A 27483-nucleotide genomic window follows, 5' to 3' on the forward strand; every position below is an offset into this window, starting at 1 on the left:
CGATCTCGGCTCACTGCAACTTCACTTCCCAGGTTCAAGCTATTCTCCTGCCTCAGCCTCCCAAGTAACTGGGATTACAGGTGTACATCACCACGCCCAGCTAATTTTTTTTGTATTTTTAGTAGAAACGGGGTTTCACCATGCTAGCCAGGCTGGTCTTGAACTTCTGACCTCAGGTGATCTGCCCGCCTTGGCCTCCCAAAGTGCTAGTATTACAGACATGAGCCACTGCACCCAGCTACCCATCTATATTGAGATTACAAAATAGTGATCCTTGGCTTGAGTGTGACCCAAAGATAGGTCTTGTTTGACCTGTAAAATGTGTCTTAATTATTTTGGAATTAGTTGTCCATGTTTAAAGATGAGAGATCCATGTACAAATATGGATATCTGAATTGTCTTGAAAAATGGGATTATCTGACAACTTTGGTCTCAAATTTGGACACTTCAGCAGCCTACTAGAGTTGAACAGTGGCCGTCCCCTCTGGGCAGCCAGAGCCTCTAGGATACCCTGTTGTTCACCCCTGGCTCACAGAATTCATTTATGCTGCCTGCCCTGTGCAACAGGCATTGAGTTTTTGTTTTTTGATCTATACCTACTTACCCTCCCACCTACAAACCACATAGTCTACTCCTCACTATTTATTTAAACACATGCCACTTTGTCGCACAAAGGACTTGAAGCCGATTATAGGAAATAAATATGAAATAAAAGGAGATAAAGTAATAAGAAAAACTGCCTCAGTAAATGTTGATTAGATTAGGAGGTGAAGACCATGGGGAAAAAGAGAACACAGAAATTCAGGCCATTTGTTTGAAGCAATTACTACACTTGAGCTGCAAATGGGCTCTGAGTTTTTACAAATGTTTGTGAAAGGAAAACGTAACCATTTCATAGGGGGAGCAAAGCTTTTCCTGTAGCTTGTCTCTAAAAGAACATTTCCAGCTGTTTCTATATATGTGGGGCTTGCTAACAAGGGGCACAGAAAGCTGGTGCATGAGAAGACTAATTATAAAACATGAACTTGATTAAGAAGCTCTGCCTTCGCAAGTCATGTGACCAGAGTCAAGTTAATTTAAACTGTTTTTTACCTCTCTGATACTGGTAATACCACCAGGCGATGTCTAGGAAAGAGTGAGAAAACATTTTACCAAATCCATTCATCAAAAAGCAAAACACACTTTTATTGTCCATGGAGAGAGGCCGCTCTGAGGGTGTCCACGTCGCTGTCCAGCTTGACATATGTGAAGAGCCTCTCAGTAGCAGAGCTGAAGCTGAGCTCCCTGTCCTTTTCCCATGGTCAGAACAGGCAAGAGCAGTGGGTTGCCTCCCAGTGCCCATGGCTCCCGCAGGGGCTCGTTGAACATGCCCTCAGCCATGCAGTCATGCAGCCTGCAGAGATGGGATGGCACATGGCAGAGATGTGCGATGTTGGATGGGTCCTTGGAAACACCCACATGTTTGACTGAGGAGTGGCTTATAAGACACCCTCCACAATCAGGAGATCCCCGTTCCCCCTCTCTGCTTCCTTGTGATTTGAAGCTGCATATCTTGTAGGATTATTTGTTTGCTCACTCAATAACTGTCAATGAAGTATCTACTAGGTACAAGTCAGTGAATAAAACAGCTCTGTTCTCTGCTCTCTTGGAGCTTACAGCCTACAAGTCTTTGCTTCTTTCTTCCCCCATTAAGCTTGATTAGTAACCAGATGCAGAAAAAGAAAAGGGCAGTTGCAGAAGAGGGTTAGCACATTGGGATGTGTGGCAGAGTGGGTGCCGGCCAAGTCCCCCATTATGCTGAATATAAAATACAACACAAAATACCAGACCTGGAAAATTATCCATGGCACAGTGGAGCTGGGTGAGTCCAAGGTCCCAGAGAGCGCCACCAGATACTGTCCTGCTGGCCTTTGTGGGTCTATTTGGTGGTCGGCCTGGTTTTCCTCTGTAGGCTCTTATTTGAGCTTCCACCTGTCTTGCCAGCAAACTTGACCACGAGTGTGTAAGGCAGCCCAGCCACCATCTTGAGTGTGTATTAGTCTCTCTCCAGTCCCCCAATCTGCAACCCCAGACAGCAGAGGCTTATTTTCCTGCTGCTTTTCAAAGTGATAGTATAGGTGAGCATCCATTGGAGTGTTTTCACTCATCTCCTGACCTGTATTCCATGAGAGAAACTTATTTTGCTGAATTTAGTTGCCCCTTTGATCATTCTGGTTAGGTGGCATTTGTATTTATTTATTTTTTATAAATATGCTTTATTTTTAGAGCTGTTTTAGGTTACAGAAGAACTGCACAGAAAATATAGAGAGTTTCTGTATATTCCACCCTCACAGTTTCTCCTATTATTCACATCTTGCATTGGTGTGGTATATTTGTTCCAACTGATGAACCAGTATTGATATGTAAATATTAACTAAAGCCCATAGTTTACATTAGAGTTCACTCTTTGTGTTGTACAGTTCTGTGGGTTTTGACAAATGCATGATGTCATATATCCACTGTTATAGCATTATGTAGAATAGTTTCACTGCCCTGAATACTTTGATAGCATTTTAATATAGATACGTTTAGAAATATGCATTGACATGCTCTGGTGTTTCAGGAATGTCATAGGTATTAGAAAAGAGATGAAAAGACATAATACCTGTTTACATGAGTTCTCAGACTGGTGAGGAGGCATACACATAGACCACGGATTAGAAACTCAAATGCCAGTGGTCATTGGCAGGTAATTCAATCCTCCCACCTCAGCCTCTTGAGTAGCTGGAACTATAGGCATGTGTCACTATGCCTGGCTAACTTTTTTGTACTTTTTTGTGGAGATGAGATCTTACTATAGTGCCTAGGCTGGTCTCAAACTCAAGCAATACTCCTGCCTCGGCCTCCCAAAGTGCTAGGATTATAGGCAGGAGCCACTGTGCCCAGCCTAATTCAATTTCTAAGTAACTCATTTATCAAAAAAGCAACCTCATGGTAATTAAATCATGGTAATTTTGAACTAAATGATAATGAAAATATGACATATCAACACTTGTAGGAAGTTGTTCAAGCTGTACCCAGGGGAAAATTTAAAAGAACATGACATACTTGAGCTGCAAATAATTTACAGGACCGTGCGCATAAAAACACAGAATGTTGTGCTTCCTCTTCAAATTGTATTCCTAGTATTTGCAGTGGTTCATTTTCAATGTTGCCTGAACTATATTGACTACATTAGACATTGTATTAATGATGGCATGCTGGCATCTGAAGATGTAATCTTTTCTTCCCCTTAAACATGGTTGATTAGTTCGTTCTGGATGCGTTTAGCATCATCTTTTTGGTTGACAGCATTCCCTAATATAATCAGGGGCAAAAATCCTCATTGGTGCTTTCATGGAGCAGAGAGGGGATGAGACGGAAAGTCCCATTTGGTCCTTCAGCTTTAAGTCTTAGATTCTTACAGCCAGGCTTGGAGGTGAGTCATAAGCCCACTCAGACCCACACAGTGCATACAACTCATGAGCTCTGAGTTTTATAAACTTAACAATGAGCCCCAGGAGTGCTCAGCTAAGCCTTGATAAAGATTTTCTGAGTGTTCCACGTATTTTTTTCAGTCTTCTCAGTTCAATAAAACCCAAATCATGTTTTGCTTCAAGCATTTGTTCTCTTAATCTTGAAACCCCTCGTGCTCCTTTTAAGCGAAATTGAATTTATACATTTCTCATTCATTTATATACCTCAGTCCTAAAAGTGTCCTGAAAAAAGGAGTTCTAAAAAAAAAAAAAATTCTTTGAGTGCTTCTACTTCCATTAGATAGAGTTTTCAAGATCAAATGACTTGGAAATTCTTCAGTGTTTAGTGTATTTCAGTACACTGCTCTTTCTCTCCAAATGGGTGTGTTTTTAATGTGGCCTTCAGATCAGCACAAATGTTGAGGTGGGTGGGGAGAGGAGTGTCAAACGTCCCTTGCAGTTTCTCAGGAGCAGGGCAATGGTGGAAACTAATGGTCAGAAATGTAATGCAATTATTAAAAGTCCACAAAATCACTACACAGAATGTGACATAAGTCATAATTCTGTTTGTATGTGACAGTGTTACATTCATTCAGATATTTTCCAAGATTGAAGAAACAAATGGCTGGGAAAGGAATTATCTAGATTCCAGCATTAGAGAAAGCAGCATCCCTAACTGATGTTTCAGGACAAGGAGCAAGGCCATGTACATTAGGGACTCTCATGTGCCCTCACCACTGCAGCAGCATTTTAGTTCAGCTAAGCCCATGGCCAGGCTGTAAGGTAGAAATGTCAGTTTCACTGCAGCAGCTCAACCTCAGGCACAGATCTCTAGAGGATGTTTTAAGTGGACCTTTTTGTCTGGGAAAAGTACCCTGGGATGATTTTTTTTTTTTTTTTGATGATTTACTTTAGTAGTTCCAGCAGTCTCTGCAGCTGTAGGAGGCAATTAGTCAAATGAGGTCCCAATCCTGCCACCAGCTAGCATTCAGGTGGCAGTGGAGAAACTTCCCACTGTTTCTTCTTTGAACCCAGCTGGACACCACCCTGAAGTTCCAGTACGTGGAGATAGCCAGTAAATGAACAATGGGTGACCCGTGTTGAAGAGAGAGGGCATGTTGCCTAGAGTGAGTGGGTCTACTATATTTCTGTGGGAAATAAGAGGATTAACACGGGTGGGATTCTATTACTCCTCTTGACTGAGGAGCTGAAGTGAAAATTCATTGCAAATGAGAAGTGTCCAGGAGAAAGGGTACTTTTAGTTTTAAGATGGAAAAATGAAGGGGCAGAGAGAGGTTGAAGGAATTGCTCAAAGGAAAAGTAAAATTGCCAGAAGAATAGTATTATCTCAGGTTAGCACAGAATTTTCTCATTGATGGAAACTCAGTGGGTCCAGGTCAGGCTAAGATGTGAATAGCATATCTTTCGGCCTGCTTTCTAAAGAAGAGCTCATTGCTCTGCAGATAATTTGACAACTTGCTAAGTGATGGTTTCTGATTAGAGATCTAGCTTTGGTGGGCTGGTAAATATCTGACAATTGGCTCTTGGGGAGGGTGGAAAAGCCTGATTGATACAATTTTCCATTTTCCTTGGTGTAAATATTCCCTTCACGGCCCACTTCTGGCTGTTAGTGTGAAGTTGTTGAAATGAAGTGATCATACTTTGGGAAGCACGGTATGACCCAGTTCTATCACATTACTGCCACTGTTTTAGAACAGCTGGCATATGTTTAACTGTCCCAAACAAGTGTGCTAAAGACTCCAAAACCAATTTCAGAGGGTAGGCTCAGGCCCTGTAATCAACACTAATAAACTCTTTCTTTGCTGTTCATGTGAACATCAATTTCTGTGCATGATACAGAATAATCACAAACAGGAACATAATGGAAGCTGGCCATGTGAGCTTTTGCTGGATTCAGTATTAATGTATCCTTATATTAACTGCCTGTCTTGGTGAGCTCAGAGAGCATGGTAATAGTTTTAGAATTGATCTAATCTTCTCACTGTCCCTAGGAGGTATATGGTTATTAGACTAATTCAAGCTAGAATCATACCCACCTTATAGCTATAAATCTTACTGAGATAAGGTATGTAAAATGCTCTACGTGCATAGTACGTGCTCAAAAATGTTATTTCCATCTTGTCATATATTTGACTGTGATTTTAAGGGTCATTCTCAACAACAGAATCCAATAGTCACGTCTGTTAAACACTGTCTCACTCATGATTGTGCCTTTCCTGATGGATCTAGTTAATTAATTGTGTTTCTTTTCAGTATAGGAAGATTTCCTTGTTCTGTTATTTACTGTCAACAACACACCTCAATTGTCAGTTGAGGTTGGACATGAGTGGGATAAAGTAAATATGATCATTTTATGTTAAAGGTAATGGCCGCCAGCAAACACAACCCTCTGGATGAAAGAGTGTTGACCATCTCAGTCTGTGGAGCAGAACAGGGGGCCTGTGGGTGGTGGACACCAGAAGCATAGGACTTAGAACATTAGTGAACAGACATAACAACTGACAGCCACTAAGGACATTTCCTGGCTCTGTGTCCTCTGCCCTTAAGAATCTGGACAGTCCATGACCACTGTTACGGGCCGTCTCTTAGCTGCAGAAGTCAATTGAGCATTACCCTCCACTGGAACATCAACTCCCAGATGCAAGGAGTGCAGTCAGTTTATCTGAGAATGTATATCTGCCTGCCCAGAGGCAGGGAGAAGATGGCAAGGTGCTATCCTCTCCAGGACTCAGCTCTGAAGCCTCTTAACTGTGCACTTAATAAATGAAGCCTTGGCAGACACACCTTGAATTATTAATGAAGTTATTCAGCTTTGATTGTTTCCTTCTTTTGGGGAAAGGTTATTCACTCAAATGCCTTTGATTAGACTACACAATACATCACAATTGGGCATATTTTATGTGCAACTTTATGGTGATAATAGTTCTGTCTCATTTAGAAGCAAATCAGACATTATGAACTTCGTGATTTATTAATGTATTGATTTCTATAAATGTCAGTGCATCTCACATCCCGCCAGAGAGCCCGGGAGCAATCAGTGAAGGGCCAATAAAAATGTAAAATGAAACCATCGTAAAAAGAGGAAATACTGCCTGTTTCCAAGCCCTGCTGCCTCTCTGTATTGTTTCAGGGTCTACATCATTACCATGAAGTCATCCCCCCACCCGCAAGGAAACAGCCTTGATTGGGGGGCTCTGTCCTGCTTAAATCTATTTTAGATTAAAAAGAGGTTGTATGGCAGGAGAAATAAAAAACAAGAGTTGAAGAGTGGGATCTGGAGGGGCCCCAGGGCCGGTGCCCAGATTCCTCATCCTGGAGAAAGCAGGAGGAGGAGGAGGAATCCCTTTCCACCAGATTCACTCCACAGCAACCGCCCACCTTCCTGCTGAGGAACCTTCAAGACAGAGCCTAGTTTTTCCTGCTGGCACTGAAGAGTCCATGCCAGGGCCCTGGTCTACCTTTCCAGCATGATTCCCCAACACTCCCTGTCATGAGTGCTCTGCGATAGTCCCAGAATCTGCTGGTGCACAAACCCCTGTCTACCAGAGCATGTGATCATCTGGCAGCAATCCTATCCACCCTTAAAACATGGCGTAAGTGCCATCTCCTCTGGGCAGCTCTCTCAGACCACTGCAGAAAAAGCTCTCTCTGTCCAAATTCCCAAAGCACTTATCATCTCTAGCAATCACCCGGCACGTATCAAAATCTACCTTTGAGTGTCACAGTTTTTATATACAAGGGTGGGGTGAGGGGAGATTGTGTCTTGTGCTTATTTTTGTTTTATTTTTGTTTTCGGTATCTTACTCCCTCTGTGACATCTAATATCTCCTTTGCACATAGAAAATGACTAGTAAGTGCTCATTATTTGCTAAAAGAGTGTAGTACTACAAGGAACTAATTAGAAAATATATTAAGAGTCCTGAGACAGTGGCCCAGGGAATATCTGGAAAGTATCTGGCTAATTTGGTGGGCAATTTTGTAATCTGACAGTTTAGTTCAGAAATCACAATCTGGCAGCCCATGGGGTACTATTGTTTCGCTTCTTTTATTTTTTAAATTATTATTTTTTTCTTTTGGTAGAGATGGGGTCTCACTGTGTTGCCCAGACTGGCCTTGAATTCCTTACCTCAAGTGATCCTCCTGCCTCTTAAAGCACTGGAATTACAGGTTTAAACCACCACCCCTGGTCTGTTTCACTTCATTTAAGTGTGAACTTTATCAACATTTATTTCACGTAGAAATATGAACTTTTGGCTTTCCTTTAGAAATCTGAAATTATGGCCATGCCAGGCCCACATTCCCACATGGCAACCACAGTCCCCTCTACTCCCTATTACATTTCCAACACTAAGACTAAGAGCTGTTGTTAGAGTCATCATCACTCATTTGTATACCTGAATCTGCAATCCCTGTTTAACAATTCCTTTCCTCTGCCTCCTACCATGTTTTCCCAAGTGACTTTTATGTGTTTTGTGATGGTCTAGAGGCATGACAGACTTCATTTTTTGGAGTCCCAAGCAACGTGATGAAGACAGGATGATGCCCTGTGATTAAAGAATCAAGTGGGGTACGCCCAAGATGGCTGAATAGGAACAGCTCCAGCCTCCAGCTCCCAGTGTGAGCGACACAGAAGATGGGTGATTTCTGCATTTTCAATGGAGGTACCAGGTTCATCTCACTGGGGCGTGTTGGATGGTTGGTGCTGGTCCGCGGGTAGAGCCCGACCAGCGAGAGCTGAAGCAGGACGAGGCATCGCCTCACCTGGGAAGCTCAAGGGGGAAGAGAATTCCTTTTCCTAGCCAAAGGAAATTGAGACACACAACACCTGGAAATTGGGTAACTCCCACCCTAATACTGCGCTTTACCAAGGGTCTTAGCAAACGGCACACCAGGAGATTATATCCCACACCTGACCTGGAGGGTCCCATGCCCACGGAGCCTCCCTCATTGCTAGCACAGCAGTCTGACATCTAACTGCAAGGCCTCAGCGAGGCTGGGGGAGGGGCACCCGCCATTGCTGAGGCTTAAGTAGGTAAACAAAGCCGCCAGGAAGCTCGAGTTGGGTGGAGCCCACCACAGCTCAAGGAGGCCTGCCTGCCTCTGTAGACTCCACCTCTGGTGACAGGGCATAGCTAAACAAAAAGCAGCAGAAACCTTGGCAGAGGTAAATGTCCCTGTCTGACAGCTTTAAAGAGAGCAGTGGATCTCCCAGCACGGAGATTGAGATCTGAGAACAGACAGACTGCCTGCTCAAGTGGGTGCCTGACCCCTGAGTAGCCTAACTGGGAGACATCCCCCACTAGGTGCAGACCGACACCTCACACCTCACATGGCTGAGTACATCCCTGAGAGGAAGCTTCCAGAGCAAGAATCAGACAGCAACACTCACTGTTCAGCGATATTCTATCTTCTGTAGCCTCTGCTGCTGGTACCCAGGCAAACAGGGTCTGGAGTGGACCTCAAGCAAATTCCAACAGACCTGCAGCTGAGGGTCCTGACTGTTAGAAGGAAAACTAACAAACAGAAAGGACACTCACACCAAAACCCCATCAGTACGTCACCATCATCAAAGACCAAACGTAGATAAAACCACAAAGATGGGGAAAAGGCAGTGCAGAAAAGCTGGAAATTCAAAAAATGAGTGCATCTCCCCCTCCAAAGGAACGGAGCTCATTGCCAGCAACAAAACAAAGCTGGATGGAGAATGACTTTGATGAGTTGAGAAAAGGCTTCAGTTGATCAAACTTCTCAGAGCTAAAGGAGGAACTATGTAACCAGCACAAAGAAACTAAAAACCTTGAAAAAAGATTTGACAAATGGCTAACTAGAATAACCAACATAGAGAAGTCCTTAAAAGAACTGACAGAGATGAAAACCATAACACGAGAACTACGTGACAAATGCACAAGCTTCAGTAACCGACTCGATCAACTGGAAGAAAGAGTATCAGCGATTGAAGATCAAATGAATGAAATGAAGCAAGAAGAGAAGTGTAGAGAAAAAAGAGTACAAAAAAATGAACAAAGCCTCCAAGAATTATGGGATTATGTGAAAAGACCAAATCTACGTCTGATTGGTGTGCCTGAAAGTGACAGGGAAAATGGACCCAAGTTGGAAAACACTGCAGGATATCATCCAGGAGAACTTCCCCAACCTAGTAAGGCAGGCCAACATTCAAATTCAGGAAATACAGAGAACACCACAAAGATACTCCTTGAGAAGAGCAACTGCAAGACACATAATTGTCAGATTCACCAAAGTTGAAATGAAGGAAAAAATGTTAAAGGCAGCCAGAGAGAAAGTTTGGGTTACCCACAAAGGGAAGCCCATCAGACTAACAGCAGATCAGCAGATCTCTCGGCTGAAACTCTCCAAGCCAGAAGAGAGTGGGGGCCAATATTCAACATTCTTAAAGAATTTTCAACCCAGAATTTCATATCCAGCCAAACTAAGTTTCATAAGTGAAGGAGACATAAAATCCTTTACAGACAAGCAAATGCTTAGAGATTTTGTCACCACCAGGCCTGCCCTACAAGAGATCCTGAAGGAAGCACTAAACATGGAAAGGAACAACAGGTACCAGCCATTGCAAAAACATGCCAAAATGTGAAGTCCATCGATGCTAGGAAGAAACTGCATCAACTAACGAGCAAAATAACCAGCTAATATCATAATGACGGGATCAAGTTCACACATAACAATATTAACCTTAAATACACTAAAGGGTCCAATTAAAAGACACAGACTGGCAAATTGAATACAGAGTCAAGACCCATCAGTTTGCTGTATTCAGGAGACCCATTTCACATGCAGAGACACACATAGGTTCAAAATAAAGGGATGGAGGAAGATCTACCAAGCAAATAGAAAACAAAAAAAAAAAGCAGGGGTTGCAATCCTAGTCTCTGACAAAACAGACTTTAAACCATCAAAGACCAAAAGAGACAAAGAAGGCCATTACATAATGGTAAAAGGATCAATTCATCAGGAAGAGCTAACTATCCTAAATATATATGCACCCAATACAGGAGCACCCAGATTCATAAAGCATGTCCTTAGAGACTTAAAAAGAGAGTTAGACTCCTATACAATAATAATGGGAGACTTTAACACCCCATTGTCAATATTAGACAGATCAACAAGACAGAAAGTTAACAAGGATATCTAGGAATTGAACTCAACTCTGCACCAAGTGGACCTAATAGACATCTACAGAACTCTCCACCCCAGTGCAACAGAATATACATTCTTCTCAGCACCACGTTGTACTTATTCCAAAATTGACCAAATAGTTGGAAGTAAAGCACTCCTCAGCAAATGTAAAAGAACAGAAATTATAACAAACTGTCTCTCAGACCACAGTGCAATCAAACTAGAACTCAGGACTAAGAAACTCAATCAAAACTGCTCAACTACATGGAAAGTGAACAACCTGCTCCTGAATAACTGCTGGGTACATAACGAAATGAAGGCAGAAATACAGATGTTCTTTGAAACCAGTGAGAACAAAGATACAACATACCAGAATCTCTGGGACACATTTAAAGCAATATGTAGAGGGAAATTTATAGCACCAAATGCCCACAAGAGAAAGCTGGAAAGATCTAAAATTGACACCCTAACATCACAATTAAAAGAACTAGAGAAGCAAGAGCAAACACATTCAAAAGCTAGCAGAAGGCAAGAAATAACTAAGATCAGAGTAGAACTGAAGGAGATAGAGACACAAAAAACCCTCCAAAAAATCAATGAATCCCAAAGCTGGTTTTTTGAAAAGATCAACAAAATTGATATACTGCTAGCAGGACTAATAAAGAAGAAAAGAGAGAAGAATCAAATAAATGCAATAAAAAACGATAAAAGGGATATCACCACTGACCCCACAGAAATACAAACTACCATCAGAGAATACTATAAACACCTCTATGCAAATAAACTAGAAAACCTAGAAGAAATGGATAATTTCTGTTATCCAAGTGTTTTCTGGACACTTACACTCTCCCAAGACTAAACCAAGAAGAAGTTGAATCCCTGAATAGACCAATAGCAGGCTCTGAAATTGAGGCTATAATTAATAGCCTACCAACCAAAAAAAGTCCAGGACCAGATGGATTCACAGCCGAATTCTACCGGAGGTACAAAGAGGAATTGGTACCATTCCTTCTGAAACTATTCCAATCAATAGAAAAAGAAGGAATCCTCCCTAACTCATTTTACGAGGCCAACATCATCCTGATACCAAAGCCTGACAGAGATACAGCAAAAACAGAGAGTTTTAGACCAACATCCCTGATGAACATCGATGCAAAAATCCTCAATAAAATACTGGGAAACTGAATCCAGCAGCATACCAAAAAGCTTATCCACCATGATCAAGTGGGCTTCATCCCTGGGATGCAAGGCTGGTTCAACATACGCAAATCAATAAACGTAATCCAGCATATAAACAGAACCAAAGACAAAAACCACATGATTATCTCAATAGATGCAGAAAAGACCTTTGACAAAATTCAACAGCCCTTCATGCTAAAAACTCTCAATAAATTTGGTATTGATGGAACGTATCTCAAATTAATAAGAGCTATTTATGACAAACCCACAGTCAATATCATGCTGAATGGGCAAAAACTGGAAGCATTCCCTTTGAAACTGGCACAAGTCAGGGATGCCCTCTCTCACCACTCCTATTCAACATAGTGTTGAAAGTTCTGGCTAAGGCAGTCAGGCAAGAGAAAGAAAGAAAAGATATTCAGTTAGGAAAAGAAGTCAAATTGTCCCTGTTTGCAGATGACATGATTGTATATTTAGAAAACCCCATTGTCTCAGCCCAAAATCTCCTTAAGCTGATAAGCAACTTCAGCAAAGTCTCAGGATACAAAATCAATATGCAAAAATCACAAGCATTCTTATACACAGTAACAGACAAACAGAGAGCCAAATCATGAATGAACTCCCATTCACAATTGCTTCAAAGAGAATAAAATACCTAGGAATCCAACTTACAAGGGATGTAAAGGACCTCTTCAAGGAGAACTACAAACCACTGCTCAGTGAAATAAAAGAGGACACAAACAAATGGAAGAACATACCATGCTCATGGATAGGAAGAATCAATATCGTGCCACCATGCCCAGCTAATTTTTATTTTGTAGAGATGAGTTTATCACTGTTTCCCAGGCTGGAATTATTTTTTAAAAAATAATGTTTGTTTACAGTTGAGCAAAGTAACAATGGAGGAAAGGAATGGGTTACCATGCGAACTTAGACAAGAAGAACTAAACATAACCACAAGGCTTCTCTGTGGTGGCCTTGACACTGAGCCTGGAAGGAAGAGAAGGGGACCGACAGGTGAGGAGTGAGGGAGAGCGTTCTGGGCAGAGGGAGCCTCCTCTACAAGGAGCCCTTGGAGAAAGAAGATATCTCATCTAGAGATGAGAGGAGGCAGGTGTGTCTGGAGGTTGGGATGAAGGGAACAAGGCCCAGAGGAGTGGGAGGCAGGCATGGACTACATTGTGCCAGATTGGGAACCCATGTTGACAGTTTTAGAGACCACCAACGGCAAAGAAAATGCAGTTTTGTTGTTATTTTAGGAAAACTGAAACAAACTTGGTCCCTCCCATTTACTGGGGCTTCACGGAGGATGGCTCTGCGGGGTCAGCTCTCAGCCGGCTGGCTTCGCGTCCTTCCTCTCCTTGCTGGCTTATGGCAATCGAGGGCCTGTGACATAGGCCTGAGACCCTAGACTTCCCTACAAGTGATGGGAAGGGGAAGGAAGTCTGTTTCTCCTATCAGTTAATAAAGCCTACAATTTGGGATGTTTGAGGTTTCAGCTGGCATACCAGGGAACCTGGCAATTCCCCTTTAGAATGCCAAGGGCTAAGTTGGGTTCAGCTGCAGAACTGACTCTGTGGTATCAAGAATATGATAAGGCTGGAGAAAATCTCCTGGGACTGTAAGATTTTTTTTTTTTTTTTTTTCTTGAGACAGAGTCTAGCTCTGTCACCTAGGCTGGAGCGCAGTGGCATGATCTCGGCTCACTGCAACCTCCGCCTCCTGGGTTCAAGCAATTCTTCTGCCTCAGCCTCCCAAGCAGCTGGGACTCCAGGCCTGTGCCACCATGCCTGGCTAAGTTTTGTGTTTTTAGTAGAGATAGGGTTTCACCATATTGGCCAGGCTTGTGTTGAAGTCCTGACCTCATGATCTGCCCATCTTGGCCTCCCAAAATGCCAGGATTACAGGTGTGAGCCACTGCGCCCGGCCAAGACTTTTTTTCTAGCTTATCAGTAACTTTCTCCTTTATTCTTATTTTAGTTACCTCATGACCCTGCACCAGGAAACAGGTCTTGGTAGTTGTCATTAAAAGGGGGAAGATTAAACATGCAAAGGAGATGTGATCATTATTGAAGCAAAGTTCAAGAAGGTGGGGGCAATGGGATGAGGATCAGAGATGTGGGGACCCTGTACAGATTTCAGATTAGTTCTCAGAAAAATTCCTAGAAGTGCAAGAAAAATCAAGGGTTATAAAATAGAAAATATCTATCATGTACCCATCTTTTCTGTGTCAATCTGTCTCATCTCTGTCTATATCATCTCTCTCTTAGATAATAAACATTTTAATAGTGGTGATGTCTGAGAGTTAGGGTTATGGATGGCTGCTACATTCTTTTTTGCTTACATGCATTTTCTAAATTTTCTGCAGAGAGGTCTGGGAAGCTAGGCAGGTAAGGGTGGAGATCCTCCGGCTTGGAGATCAAATCCTCCGGCTTGGAGATCTTCATGTAGCCATGGCAACATGTCGTGTTTATCAATTTCAGTTTCAACATCTGGGAAATGGTGGGAATAATCCCTACTTTACAAGGCTCTTGTCAGATTTAAATGAGATAATGAATGGCAGTGCAATTGGTGTGGCGGTATAGACTCAATAAATATTAAACAATGACTAACAATCCTTTTCTGCCTTGTGAAGAAAGACAGCTTGGCTAATAGCAGTGGGTTAGACAGGATGCCTTCCTTCTGGAGGAGGCATTTCTGAGACAGTGGTGAGTAGGGTGGGGTGGTGCAATTGAGAATGTTGGGGGTAGGGATCTTGTGGTGATCAGAATGGCAGCTGACATTTTAGAAGCATTTCCCAGTGCCTAGGGCTTCATGTGCACTATCTCATGTGACTTTCCTAAAAGCGGTGAGGTACATTCTGCCCCCCTTTTAAAGACAAAGAACTGGAGACTTAAGGATGTAAGGTCATCTGCCCAGGGCCACAGTTAATAAACAGCAGAGATGGGGCTCAAAGACAGGTCTGCTTGATGCCAAAGCCCATGTTCTTAACTGTGGCATTACAGTCCATGAACTTTATAGCCACATAGAACTAGGTTAAGATCCCAACTTTGCCACTTGATACCTGGTGGCCTTGGGTAAGTCACTGTCCCTCTCTGAGCCTCAGTTGGCTCGTTTAGACAGTGGCTGTGATCTAACTCCTGTCTCATTGTCCCCATGAGGATCGAATGTGGCAAGGGTTGTGATACCCGGGTACCCAGCAGTGCTTATCACGTGGCGGTTTTCTGGCCCCTCTTCTAGGTTCTGGAGAGGACATTGCCGTAGCACTTGGGTCTTCTGAGGCAGCATCTCAAAGCTGCGCTGCTGAAAATGCAATTTTTCGCCCTAGCTTGTATGGATAGATTTTTAATATTTAATTAGGAAGACCTTCCGCTTGGAGAAAGGGCAGGACTTGTTATTAAATCCCTGCTGCTTGGTCTCCCTCACTTGCCCATGGGATTATTCATTCATTTCCAGTCACACAATTTAATATTGCAACAGCTAATGGGGAGATGTTGATAATTTATAAAAACTGGTTGGTGCCAAGGCCGTTGGGGAAGGTCCACACCCAGACCTGCTGTGGGGGCCAAAGCAGATTCTCAGGAGATGAGGGTTCCTGAGAGCTTTATGTTCATTATCTGCAAACATTCATCTTGCACCTTCTGAGTGCTGCATGCCATGCTGGGAGCCATGAGGATCAGAAAGAAGTTCATGGCACAGTGGCATCCTCAAGGAGCTAGGGCCCCTGAATGCATTAGAGGGCTGGGCTCTGCAGCCAGACAGATGGGGTTCAAAATGCCTCCTCGGACATTTCCTAGCTGGGGCACTGGGCATTAACCTCTTGGGGACTCAATTTCATGTACTCACCATTTCTTCCTGAGACTACTGCAAAGTATCAGCCTGCAGGCTCAACCTTACCAATGAGTTCTCTACAAGAACAGCTAGAAGAACCTCTCTTAAAGAGTCGTTCATGGAACACATAACTACTAAGTATCTAATACGTGCAAGGCACTTTGGCAGGCACTGTGATGATTACAGTGGTGAGCAGGACAGGGTTGGTCCTTGTTCCCAGATCTTATGATTTGGTGCATGAGGGACTTAACCTAAGAGTCACAGACACAAACATAAAATGACAGCTGTGAGAAGTGCTGCAAGGGAGAGCTATTTGGTGTGCTAGGATGGGGGCTGGGGAAGGGGGCCCTGGTGTAGTGCAGGCATTCAAGGGAGGCTTCCCTGAGAAGTGACGGTGGGCCTGAAATCCCAAGGAGTGGAAGGTGACTAGATAGGAAGGAAGGGATGTGTGTGTATGTGTGTGTGAGACAGCGAGAGAGAGGGAGAGGAGGAGGAGGAGGAGGAGGAGGAGGAGGAGGAGAAAGACAGAGAGAGAGAGGCAGATTCTATGTGTACAGAGGGGATGGGGAGAGCTTTTAGGAGCCTCCTGTGCAGAAGTTCTGGAGCAGAAGGAAATGTGCATTCTAGGGAAGTACATCTGACTGTCCTTACGCCAAAGCCTTCAATGGCTTCTTACTGCTTGCAGGAAAAAGGCCATGCTCTTTACCAAGGTCTTTTATGATCTTCTCCTTGATTAGCTCACAGGTTTTATCTCTCCTACACAAAGTCACTGTGCTACACAGACACACACAGTCACTTTCTGTAAATACTTGCTGTTCCCACAACAGGATTTCCTGGTTGACGCTTCCACATCTTTGTATGTCAGGTGTCTGAAGGGGTTATTTCCTGGGTTTCTCTAAGTCTATCCCATGCCTTGCATACCTCCAGGGGCTCTATTTATCTAGGCTACAATGTGCATGGTGCCCATGGAGTTGTGCAATGTGCAGCTCTCTCTCAAATCTCATTTCAAGGGCTACTTCCTCTGAAACTGAAGTTTTTCTGTCTTCCCCAGACAGTATCAATGTGACAAGACCCCTCTCCTGCAGCATCCATCCCACTGCAAGACAAAAAAACAGATTCTTCTGTCTTTCCTACACTGTGGGTCCTTTGAGAGTATGGCCATTCAGCCACTCATTTAACAAATATTTATTGAGCTCCTACTCTGTGCCAGGCTTGGGTCCAGGCACCAGCAATATGGCCCCAAATAAGTCAGGCCCATCCTCTGTTCAGCAGGAATGAGATGTTAAAATACTGACATCAATGACTACGCAATTAGAAATCATCTTTAGTGCAGTGAAGGAAAAGAGTGAGGGAAGTGTGTGAAGGAAAAACCAGAAGGAGCCTCTTTTGAGTTAAGAAGGAAGGAGAGTCTATGAACATTACAAGGTGAATCATAAAGGTGAGAAGTGGTAGGAAAACAGTTTCAGGAAGAGAGAACAGCATGTGCAAGGATTATGAGATGAGAAAAAGCCTGGCCTTTTCTTTTTTTTTTTTTTTAGACAGAGTCTTGTTCTGTCACCAGGCTGGAGTGCAGTGGTGCAATCTTGGTTCACTCTCACCTTCTACTCCCTGGTCCAAGCGATTCTCCTGCCTCAGCCTTCCAAGTAGCTGGGATTACAGGCGCATGACACCATGCTTGGCTAATTTTTGAATTTTTAGTAGAGATGGGTTTTCACCATGTTGGCCAGAATGGTCTCAATCTCCTGACCTTGTGATCCTCCTGCCTCGGCCTCCCAAAGTGCTGGGATTACAGGCGTGAGCCACTGTGCCTGGCCTCGGATGCTAACTGGGTGGACCATTCGCCTGTCTGACAAGGACTTGGGCTTTTATCTTGAAAGCAATGGGAAGCAGAAATATTGAGTGTGTAATTGCCTCAAACCAGAAGTTTACCCAAGTGTTCAACAGTAAAATGGATGTTAAAATATTCACACGATGAAATGTTACACAGCAACATGAATGAATCAATGATGACAGTGTCTGACATTTGGATGAATATACAGTGTAAAATCAAGGGAAATTAACCAGTGTGGCTAGAAGTCAGGATAGCAGTTACCTTTGGGGAGTAATGAATCAAATGGGGCAAATAGGGGGCTTCTGGGGTGCCTTGATCTTCTTCCGCCTTCTCTTTCTTTTTAATCTGGGTTCTGGTGCAGATTATATTTAGAGGAATATTTTTATTTTTTAAAATTTAATTTAAAAATAAATGCAGAAGGGCCGGGCACGGTGGCTCAAGCCTGTAATCCCAGCACTTTGGGAGGCCGAGACGGGCGGATCACGAGGTCAGGAGATCGAGACCATCCTGGCTAACACGGTGAAACCCCGTCTCTACTAAAAAATACAAAAAGAAAAAAAAAAACTAGCCGGGCAAGGTGGCGGGCACCTGTAGTCCCAGCTACTCAGGAGGCTGAGGCAGGAGAATGGCGTGAACCCAGGAGGCGGAGCTTGCAGTGAGCTGAGATCCGGCCACTGCACTCCAGCCTGGGCGACAGAGCAAGAGTCCGTCTCAAAAATAAATAAATAAATAAATGCAGAAGGACCTGCTTGGAGAGTGTTGCAACCGTCTGGATGAGAGATGATGTTAACTTTGAAAGAGACAGATGAGGGGCAGATCTGGAATCCCTCTGACAGAGAAACCACCAGACTTTCTGATGTTGGGTGGCCAGCAGATGGGCATTAGAGAAAGGGCTTGGGAGGTGACAAGGAAGACTATGCAGGCTTTAGCAATTGGGTGGATGGTGGAACGGTGCTGTGAAGTGGGGAAGGCTGGAGAGAGCTGTGTCACACTTCCCTGCCCTGGCCCCAGTGATGATGAGGTTGTTCTAGAGAATGGGTTTGATTAATACTGACTTATCTTTGGCTATTGCAAGTCAATAACACTATGACCAGTCCTTGGAAAGCAGCTAATTTACTGCCTTTGAGTTCTAAAAATTTCATCTTCTTGAAGATTTTTCAGAATTATTTGTTCTTTAAACTCAACAGCCTTTTGCGGACAGGGCTCACGGACCTTTGTCACATGGGCAACATGTGTTTATTCCCTTTTTATGTACAGTGCCATGTTATGGGCACAGACATGTATGTGTGACCCTTTCAGGCATCCTTTGTGATTCTGGGTGTCGAGAGGAAAGAAAAGAGCAGTTAAAAAGAGCCTCTCTCTGGATGGTGCTGTGTTGAATGCATTTCATAACTAACCTCAGGAAGATTATTTTTTAAATTTCCATTTTCTTTATTATTAGGGCTTGGCTATTAGTCACTGAGTGGCAGAGTTGGAATCTGAACTGTAATCATGCCACACTGCTTCCATCTGACCAGGGATGAGGGTCTGGGGCTCACTGGTGTGTGAGGGGGTGACAGAGGCCATTTCCTCATTTCAGTCTCTGTGATGACAGGAGGGAGTCCTGACGCTTAGAAAGTGCTTAGAGATCTCCAAAAGAGAGCTGCCGTAAGGTTCTGTTTTACCATTTTAAAAAACATTTGCCCATAATGTCTCTTTATAGGATAATAAAAATGAACCATGTGTGGTTCATTGGAAAACATCTCTCAGGGTTATTAAAAATATATGAATATGAATTTTTACTTTAAGATGGGATGGCTATATTATTCAAAATTGTAAGCCAAAATGTATTATCTATTATTAGTTTATTTTTAATAGTCATCTTTCTTATAGATTAGCATTCTAATTACTTCTGAAAAAGTGGGCAGCGGTGAGGCAAGGTTTCCAGTGAAAATTGTCCTGAAGATAAATTGAGGTCTTTGGCTGGAGCACTTCAGCCTTTTTCCCATTCTTGAGCAATGGCACCTGTCAATGGCCTGGAGGGTCCAGGCCAAGATTCTCATCTAGGCTAGATCTGCCTGAAGAGTTTGAGGCTCTGCTCAGGAGTGAACGGAGCTGCTCTCCACCACGTTCCTGCTAAGGTGCTGTCCAAAGGCCACACCGATGAAGGCCGGCAGCACAGAACTGCCTCCAGCCTTCTTCTCGCTGCTGTCCTCCTCCAGGCTGCCACCCCTTCCTCAGACCCCCTCCACTTTCTTCTTGCTAATTCTTCCTCCAAGCCCAAGATAAAAAGTGTCTGCTGCAGTAAATGCAGCTCACGTGATATGACAGGGGAATTTATAGGGTATTTCAAATACTTTCTATAATTGAAAAATCTCAGCATTTATAGTTTGATTGAAGCTTGTTCATGTCAATTCAAAGCATTTCATGTTGATGGAGGGCCTTCTGTGTTCAGGTGAAGAGCTGGGTGCTAGACCCAGGGAGTTTGAATGGCTTGGCTCTCATACCTGTCACCCGTGCACTGTGCAGCTTCCACACATTCTTCACCTGCCCGCTGGTGTTGCCTGGTCTGTGAAGCACACTTACTTCTCAGGGTCTTCACAAGGATTAGGTGGGTACCCAGAGCATGGCACACAGAGGATGTGCAGCAGATGGCAGCTTATTTCATTTCCCTCCCATCTATTCCTGTGTGACGAGGGAGGGCTGGTGGACTGAGTGGGGGCTTCTGGGTCACTCCACATGGTGTCAGCCTGACTCTGTCTTGAAGGGACAATGTGTGTGTGTGTCAGGGAGATGGGGCTGGCCCATCCCCAGGGATGCCAGCACAGGGCAAAGAACACTGACCGGGGGAGGGGATGAGAGGGCGAGGGAGTGGGATGGGAGACCTGGGTTCCCAGACCACATCCCCAATTCTGGGCTTGGCATTTCCATTCTCTGGGTGTCAATTCCCTCTGCAATAAAAAGGAGTGGGGAGACACCGAATTTCTACTCATGTAACCTTGGGCAGTTCTCTCTGTATTTTTAGTTTATTAACCAGTGATGGATCTATTCTCCAGAAACTTCTCTAAAGTCATCTCAAACTTATGCTATTTTAAATTTATATTAATTTCCTCTGGAGATAGCAAGTTTCATTAAGTTTATGAGTTTTGGGGAAGGCAAACTTCTTTTAATTGGTCCTAGTTTACTCCTCTTAGTCTTCTAATTTTAGTATTTTATGATTTGCTCAACATTCATACATTTGTTTAACCAGCATATAAGCATATCCATGCTCCACATATTCAGATTTTCAGAAAGGGAAGATGTGTAGAATTTATTGAATACCTACTATGTAAAGACATACTAAGTGTGTTCACATTTGTCAATCTCCATTTACCTTCCCAACAATCTTAGGAGGTGATATTAATATCCCCAGTCATTAGACAAGCTAAGTCTCAGACAACTTAAGTGATTCCCAGGGTCACACAGGGAGTAAGTGCATGAACTGGCATCTGAAGCTAGATCTTGCCTTCTGTAATTCTGTAATGTAATGTTGCAGTGTATTGTTGCAATCTTGTAATATCGTGCCCCTTCTTTCTGCCTTCCTTATCCTCTTTATATATCAGAGAGATGGAAACCATTATTTCTGGAGCTGCTCAGCATTGATTCTTTGCTTCTCCAGGCCTGGGGGATTTATTTTCAAAACTCCCTGCTTTGCCTGAAAAGGCTTGGGAAAATCTTGGAGTGGAAATTACAGAGGAGGGGATCTTCCAGGGGTCCCACCCAGCAGCCTGCTTCTTTCCTGTTGCATTTGGTCGTGGTGGTACCTTAGGATAAAGGGCCGTGCCTGCTGCTGCTTGATGACAACCTGGCTGTGGTAGCCTGTATATTTAACGCCACGCATGTTAAACTGCATCTGGCCAATGAGTGTGTTACATGTCTGGGGCTCTTTACTTAGGTGGTTCTTGGGGAAAATTTAGGGCATGTATATCAAGCAATTTTTGAATTATGTCTCTATTAGCATCTGTGAATGTCTCCCTGGGGAAGCCAGGAAAACTCTATTAGTTGAGCAGTTTAAAACAGGATTGGAGGAAGCAGTGGGGAATATCCCACAGGGAACAATAATTATAAACAGCAGTTCCATGTAAACAGGTCTTAATGTGTTTTCTATATTGAATTCCTGAGAGTGAGGATCTCGAGTGGTGTTTCGGCGCCCCCTCCAGGACCTTGCCCTGCATACTGGTGCCTGGAGGGAAGTGTTGGGAGCTGAGGAGGAATGCTCAGGGGACCCTGCTTCTTCCCTGGACACCAGAAGCCTCCTGGACCATGGCAATGCTGAGCCAGTCTGGTTGTGCCCACCAGCTGTCTGTGGGCCACATGATACTAATGGCATCGTTGTGTGATTTCCAGGAGGAGATCTTAGGCAAGTCATTCCCTCTCTATGCCCTTGTGGAGTATTTATATAGGCTTAACACTGAGCCAAATGTTTTCCTACAATTTATTTCAGTGAATCCTACCAGTGTCCTGCAAGATGGGTTATATTACCCCACTTTATAGATGAGGAAACTAACTCTCAGGAAAGTTAAGTATTTTGCCCAAAGTCATTTGTGAGCAAATGGCAGAACTGGGGTCTAAATTCTGGTCTTTGACTGCAGTTGCAGGGCTATTACCATGATACCAGATCATTTCCATGCTCTTCAAGCTCTTGTCCAACTAAACATTCTATGAAATACACCTTTTTGATACCAGAGGCTCAGTGATCTCATCTTGGGTTTTGCAATACCCCCTCAACTTATTTAGCCTGTGCCAGCTGTGGGAACAGAGGTCTCACTCATTATTAGTTCAGTGTTTTGTGGTTGCTGCTGGTTCTAGAGTCCTAGGGGTTATGGCTTGGGGCTAGTGCGTAACCCATAGGATGTACTCATAAGGCATTCATACTGATGGTTGTCATGGCAGTGGTGCCATACAGAAATGCTGTGGCCTTGGCTAGGTCACATCCCTTCTGTCCACATTGAAAGTAAGTCTATCATGTGTCTTCCTACATCAATAAAGTGGAATTATGGAAGCATAAAGGCTGTAAGTTTGGAAAAACCTTAGCTATCATCCAGTATTTTACATCATCCTTAGATATCATCCACTACTATAAAAGCAAGGAATTCTTTAACCAAAGGAAGTTGTGCACAGAAGCTAAGTATGTAAAATAGATGAGGAAACTAACTCTCAGGAAAGTTAAGTATTTTGCCCAAAGTCGTTAGTGAGCAAATGGCTGGTGCATCGTAGAGTGTATAACATAGCAACACCTCCCCTAAAGCAAACTTATTCAGTAGGCACGGCTCAGAGTGACTCCTGAAGGAGGCAAGATCACCTCAACCATCTTCTCTTTAGCTTTTAAAATAAGCAAACTTAAAAGCAACCAACAGTCTAAAGCCTGTATGCTATGTTAGTAGTATAATTTTAAAACATTTACTTAGGTTTGGCCAGGCACGGTGGCTCACTTCTGTAATCCCAGCACTTTGGGAGGCTGAAATGGGCGGATCACAAGGTCAGGAGTTTGAGACCAGCCTGGCCAGTATGGTGAAACCCCGTGTCTACTAAAAATACAAAAATTAGCTGGGCATGGTGGTGGGCACCTGTCGTCCCAGCTACTTGGGAGGCTGAGGCAGGAGAATCGCTTGAACCGGGGAAGCGGAGGTTGCAGTGAACAGAAATCATGCCACTGCACTCTAGCCTGGACAACAGAGCAACACTCCATCTCAAAAAAAAAAAAAATATTTACTCAGGTTTTTTTAACACATAAAATCACAACAAAATGATTGTCTAAGGAGAAACCTGACATTTAAGAGTGATTCAAGAGCAGGCAGAGTCCGGAGGGCATGGGACATAGGCTAGGTTAATTTTGCTGGAGACAGATTAACAGCAGGGAACTCGGGGAGAATGCGGAGAAGCAGCCCCAGTGGGCATCCCAGGAGGAGGCCTGCGGATCAGGAGAGACGTTTGGGGCTGCAGAGGGGGAAGAGGAAGGGCACAAAGAGGGCAGGGGAAGGTAGAGAGGAGGAATCTGTAGATGGCTCTGACTTTTTAATCCTTGGATATCGCCTTGAGGGAAATAAAGGAAGATGGTTGCAGTGCTTACTCATTTCAAGGGCACTGGATCAGTGGAGTGCTGCACTGAATATTCTAAGCACATGGCTGTGTGAGACACTGAACATTTCAGAAAACCTCCAATGCCCAGCCCCAGAGGTTGCTGAGGAAGTAACTAGACAGAATGTTCTTTACAGCCAGTTTGCAGACACTCACAGGCCGGGGTCAGCTGTGGGGCTGGCTTTGTCTGGTGGGGATGGTGCTTTGGCCACAACTCAAGTGCAAGACGGGCTGCTGTGGTCTGACTTTGTGGTGTAAAGTCTCTGGAGGATGCAGGACAAAGAACAATTGGCAAACTGTTAATTAGCTAAGCAGACTCCTAAAGACCAATGATAATAGGAAATAACTTACTTGGATACCCAAGTGAACCACGGAGAATCAAGTGCTTGCCTCAGAACTGATTGACTCTCCTTGTTAGTGCCTTCCTCTGTTCCTCCCTCCCCCTCTCTCTCACTCCCACCTCTTTCCCTCTTTCTGCCCTGCCATTTCTGACAGTTTCTCTCTTCTCTCATTATAGTAGCTCTCATGTTCCTATCTTATCTCTGCTCTCCTCCTTTCTCTCTGGAAAGAGAAATATTACATACCTATAAAGTAGGTTAATTTCATTCCTCTAATGGACTTTTTGTTCATTTTTTAAAATTTAAAAATTAGGTGGTGATCCTCCTTATGTCAGTACCAGGAATCTGCTCACTCTGAACACTAGTATCCTGGTAGTACTTTGTCCTGGGCACAAAAGTGGGGATGGGAAGTACAGGCCGGCAACAAGTACTTTCACTTGATCTGTAGAATAAGGGATGGTTTAAAAAAGGGAGAATCCGTTCATGTATTACTTTGTAATTGAATATAAATAAAAAGGAAATGTCATTAAAAAAATCAGACGAGTTGAATATTTTATGTTGTTCTTTCTCTGAAGAAGTTCAAGCCAGCTAAATGCAGTTGCTTTTACTCAAATTGGCCCTTGTTTCCCCCCAGAATCTATGATATGGAATAGAAAAAGTAAATTTAAAAATTTATCAGCTGGGCACAGTGGCTCACACCTGTAATCCCAGCACGTTGGGAGGCCAAGGTGGGTGGATCGCCTGAGATCAGGAGTTGGAGACCAGCCTGTTCAACATGGGGAAACCCCGTCTCAACTAAAAATACAAAAATTAGCTGGGCGTGGTGGCATGCACCTTTAATCCCAGCTACTCAGGAGGCTGAGGCAGTAGAATCGCTTAAACCTGGGAGGCAGAGGTTGCAGTGAGCTGAGATCGTGCCACTGTACTACAGCCTGGGCGACAGAGTGAGACTCTGTCTCAAACAAACAAACAAAAAGTTTATTATGCTGGCTATAATAGACTACAAAATACAAGCTATTCCGATCCTCAAATCTAGTGTGGCTTTTGCGCTGGATTTTAGAAGAGACTCTCTCAGCTACAAGAGTCTGGGTATTAGGTAGGCAGTTAGCAGAGTGGGATCTGGAGTCAGTCTTATTTTGTTGATCACAGTGGGGGTCTTCAGGCTGTGGCTAAATGGGAGGGTGGTTGGCCTGGGTTTGGGCAACTCTGGATGTCCCTTTGAGATCGGAAGTAATGAGAAAGCTTCTGACCATAGAATGTGTTCCACTCATTGGAGGATGGAAAGTATTTGACGTCCTCTTGCTGATCACACAAACAGAGAAGTCTTAGGGCCAAATTGGGAACCCATGCAGAGCAGGAGACAGGGTTGTTCTCATGGGCAAGGAGAGGCCAGAGGATACCCTTCTCATTTACTTTGAAGGAGGTATGTTCCGGGAGCATTATAAACTTTGATGATGTAAAAATGAGAATATGATAAACAGATTAAGTAGACAGACAGAAGGATAGGAGAAGGAGAAGGATATTTCCAAGAAGGTGAGCAACAGACATTGTTTCATTGTTTCAAGTCAACATGTAAGTAATTAGAGACTTTGTGCCATTTAAAGTGTAACTGTCTGCAGAAGAACTAAAAATAGCCAACCAAATATGGAGGTAGAAAGAGGATAGAGAGAAAAGAGAGAGAGATTTGTGGCTCAGGTTGTAGAGGAGCACATTTACTGGGAGATGTCAGGTCCTTGTGTGGCCAATGACCAGAGATGAAGGAGGGAAACTCCCGCTAGTGGGAGGTCAAGGCTGCTACTTCTCATCCTCCTTGGAATTGCAGAGAGAAGTTGACCTAAGCCTTTACATTCACTAGCATCCCAGATCAATAGGTCTATCCATATCTGAACTTTTGTATTTTATTTGATATCATATTGTGGCAAATGAAGAAACATTTCCAAAGACCTATGTATTATTTTCCTAAGACTGTCATAATACATTACGACAAACTGGAGGCTGAGATTGGAGTGATGCTGCCACAAGCCAAAGAACACTGGAGCTACCAAAAGCTGGAAGATGCAAGGAGGAATCCTTCCCTAGAGACTTTAGACTCTAGGGGAGTTTGTCAAGAACTTGATTTCAAACTGGTAGCCTCCTGAACTATGTGAGAATAAATGTCTGTTGTTTTAAGCCACCCAGTTTGTAGTAGTTTGTTCTGGCAGTCCTCAGAAATTAATACAACTGTCATTCTCGTTTCTTTATTTTATAAATGAGGAAAGAGAAAGCTGGGGAGAGAAAGAGATTTGTCCAACCTCACACAACTGGTAAATGGCACAACCAGAATTGCAACCTAGCTCTTTTGATTCTCGGCCCAATATCTGTATACTGTTCCTAAATTATCCCTAAAAAATTGGCCAGGCGTGGTGGCTCATGCCTGTAATCCCAGCACTTTGGGAGGCCTTGGCAGCTGGATTACCTGAGCTCTGGAGTTCAAGACAACCCTGGGCAACATAGTGAAACCCTGTCTCTACTAACACACACACACACACACACGCACACACACACACACGCACACACTAGCTGGGGTGTGCACCTATAGTCCCAGCTACTTGGGAGGCTGAGGGAGGAGAATCACTTGAGTCTGGGAGGCGGAGTTTGCAATGAGCTGATATCATGCCACTGCACTCCAGCTTGGGTGATAGAGTGAGATTTAGTCTCAAAGAAAAAAAAAACACCCTAAAAAATAAAATAGGAATAAGATCAAGGGCCTAAGGAAGACTACAGATGGGTTCTTTGGAGATGTTCCACTGCTCTCCTTAGAATGATGGCATCACATAAGTCCTGGTGTATCTACTAGGAGGTGGTATTCTCTCTTTAGTACTCAAATTGTGAACAGAGTCTCCCATATCAAATACACATTAAAAATGGCATTTTGGACCATATGGTAAGGGCTCTAGCATAAGAGCCTATGTGTGTTAAAGACTTAATGGCAGACTACGGATCCCATCTGGAACTGGATTACTTGCTGAGGTACTTGGTGTACAGAACAGAGGGTGAAATTTTAGAGACAAATACCTCCACCTTGCTATTGCTGCATTTTTGGAAATTTTATTTAACTTCTCTAAATCTGTCTTCTTCCTTATATAAAAGGAATCATGATATTTAACTTCAGCATTATTTAAAATGTTTTCCTTAGAGCATTATTTTGAGGTTTGTATTAACTCATGTATATAAAAGCACTTAGCACTGTACCTGGCACATTGTAGGTGTTGAATAAAGGCTAATTCCCTTCTTTTTCTTCACCTAGAGTTTCTGGAAATAGTTCTCAACATATGTTCTCTACCTTTCACCTTAAATCCCTTCATTGCTATAACATTAGATGAATGATTGATATCCTTTGTGGTAATAAAACAAAAACTGCAATCATGAGAAGTTAAAGCAAGGGAAGGAAGATGGATACTTATGATATGGAAAGGAAGAGCAGGGGAATATTTCTACTGCAACTTTAGCCTTATAAGAAAGTAGGAAGCTTGGCCAGGCGTGGTGGCTCATGCCTGTAATC

At 43.4% G+C, this 27483-nt stretch overlaps 2 protein-coding genes across 5 annotated transcripts in view; one reads left to right on the forward strand and one right to left on the reverse strand.

The window, feature by feature from the left end:
- The window catches only part of LCP2 (lymphocyte cytosolic protein 2), a 568984-nt gene that overhangs the window by 104973 nt on the left and 436528 nt on the right, over positions 1 to 27483 (forward strand). The gene's annotated exons all lie outside the window — the stretch shown is intronic.
- Positions 1 to 27483, reverse strand: part of KCNIP1 (potassium voltage-gated channel interacting protein 1) — a 379307-nt gene that overhangs the window by 22653 nt on the left and 329171 nt on the right. Inside the window, exon 2 of one of the 4 annotated variants that reach the window (XM_050794352.1) lies at positions 1093 to 1125. The exons of the other annotated variants lie outside the window; for them this stretch is intronic. Coding sequence (XP_050650309.1) covers positions 1093 to 1125 — 33 coding nt within the window. The remainder of the gene's footprint in view (positions 1 to 1092; positions 1126 to 27483) is intronic. 4 annotated transcript variants of the gene reach the window in all.

The sequence above is a fragment of the Macaca thibetana genome, chromosome 6 (genome assembly GCF_024542745.1).
Source record: "Macaca thibetana thibetana isolate TM-01 chromosome 6, ASM2454274v1, whole genome shotgun sequence".
NCBI classification, from domain to species: Eukaryota; Metazoa; Chordata; class Mammalia; order Primates; family Cercopithecidae; genus Macaca; species Macaca thibetana.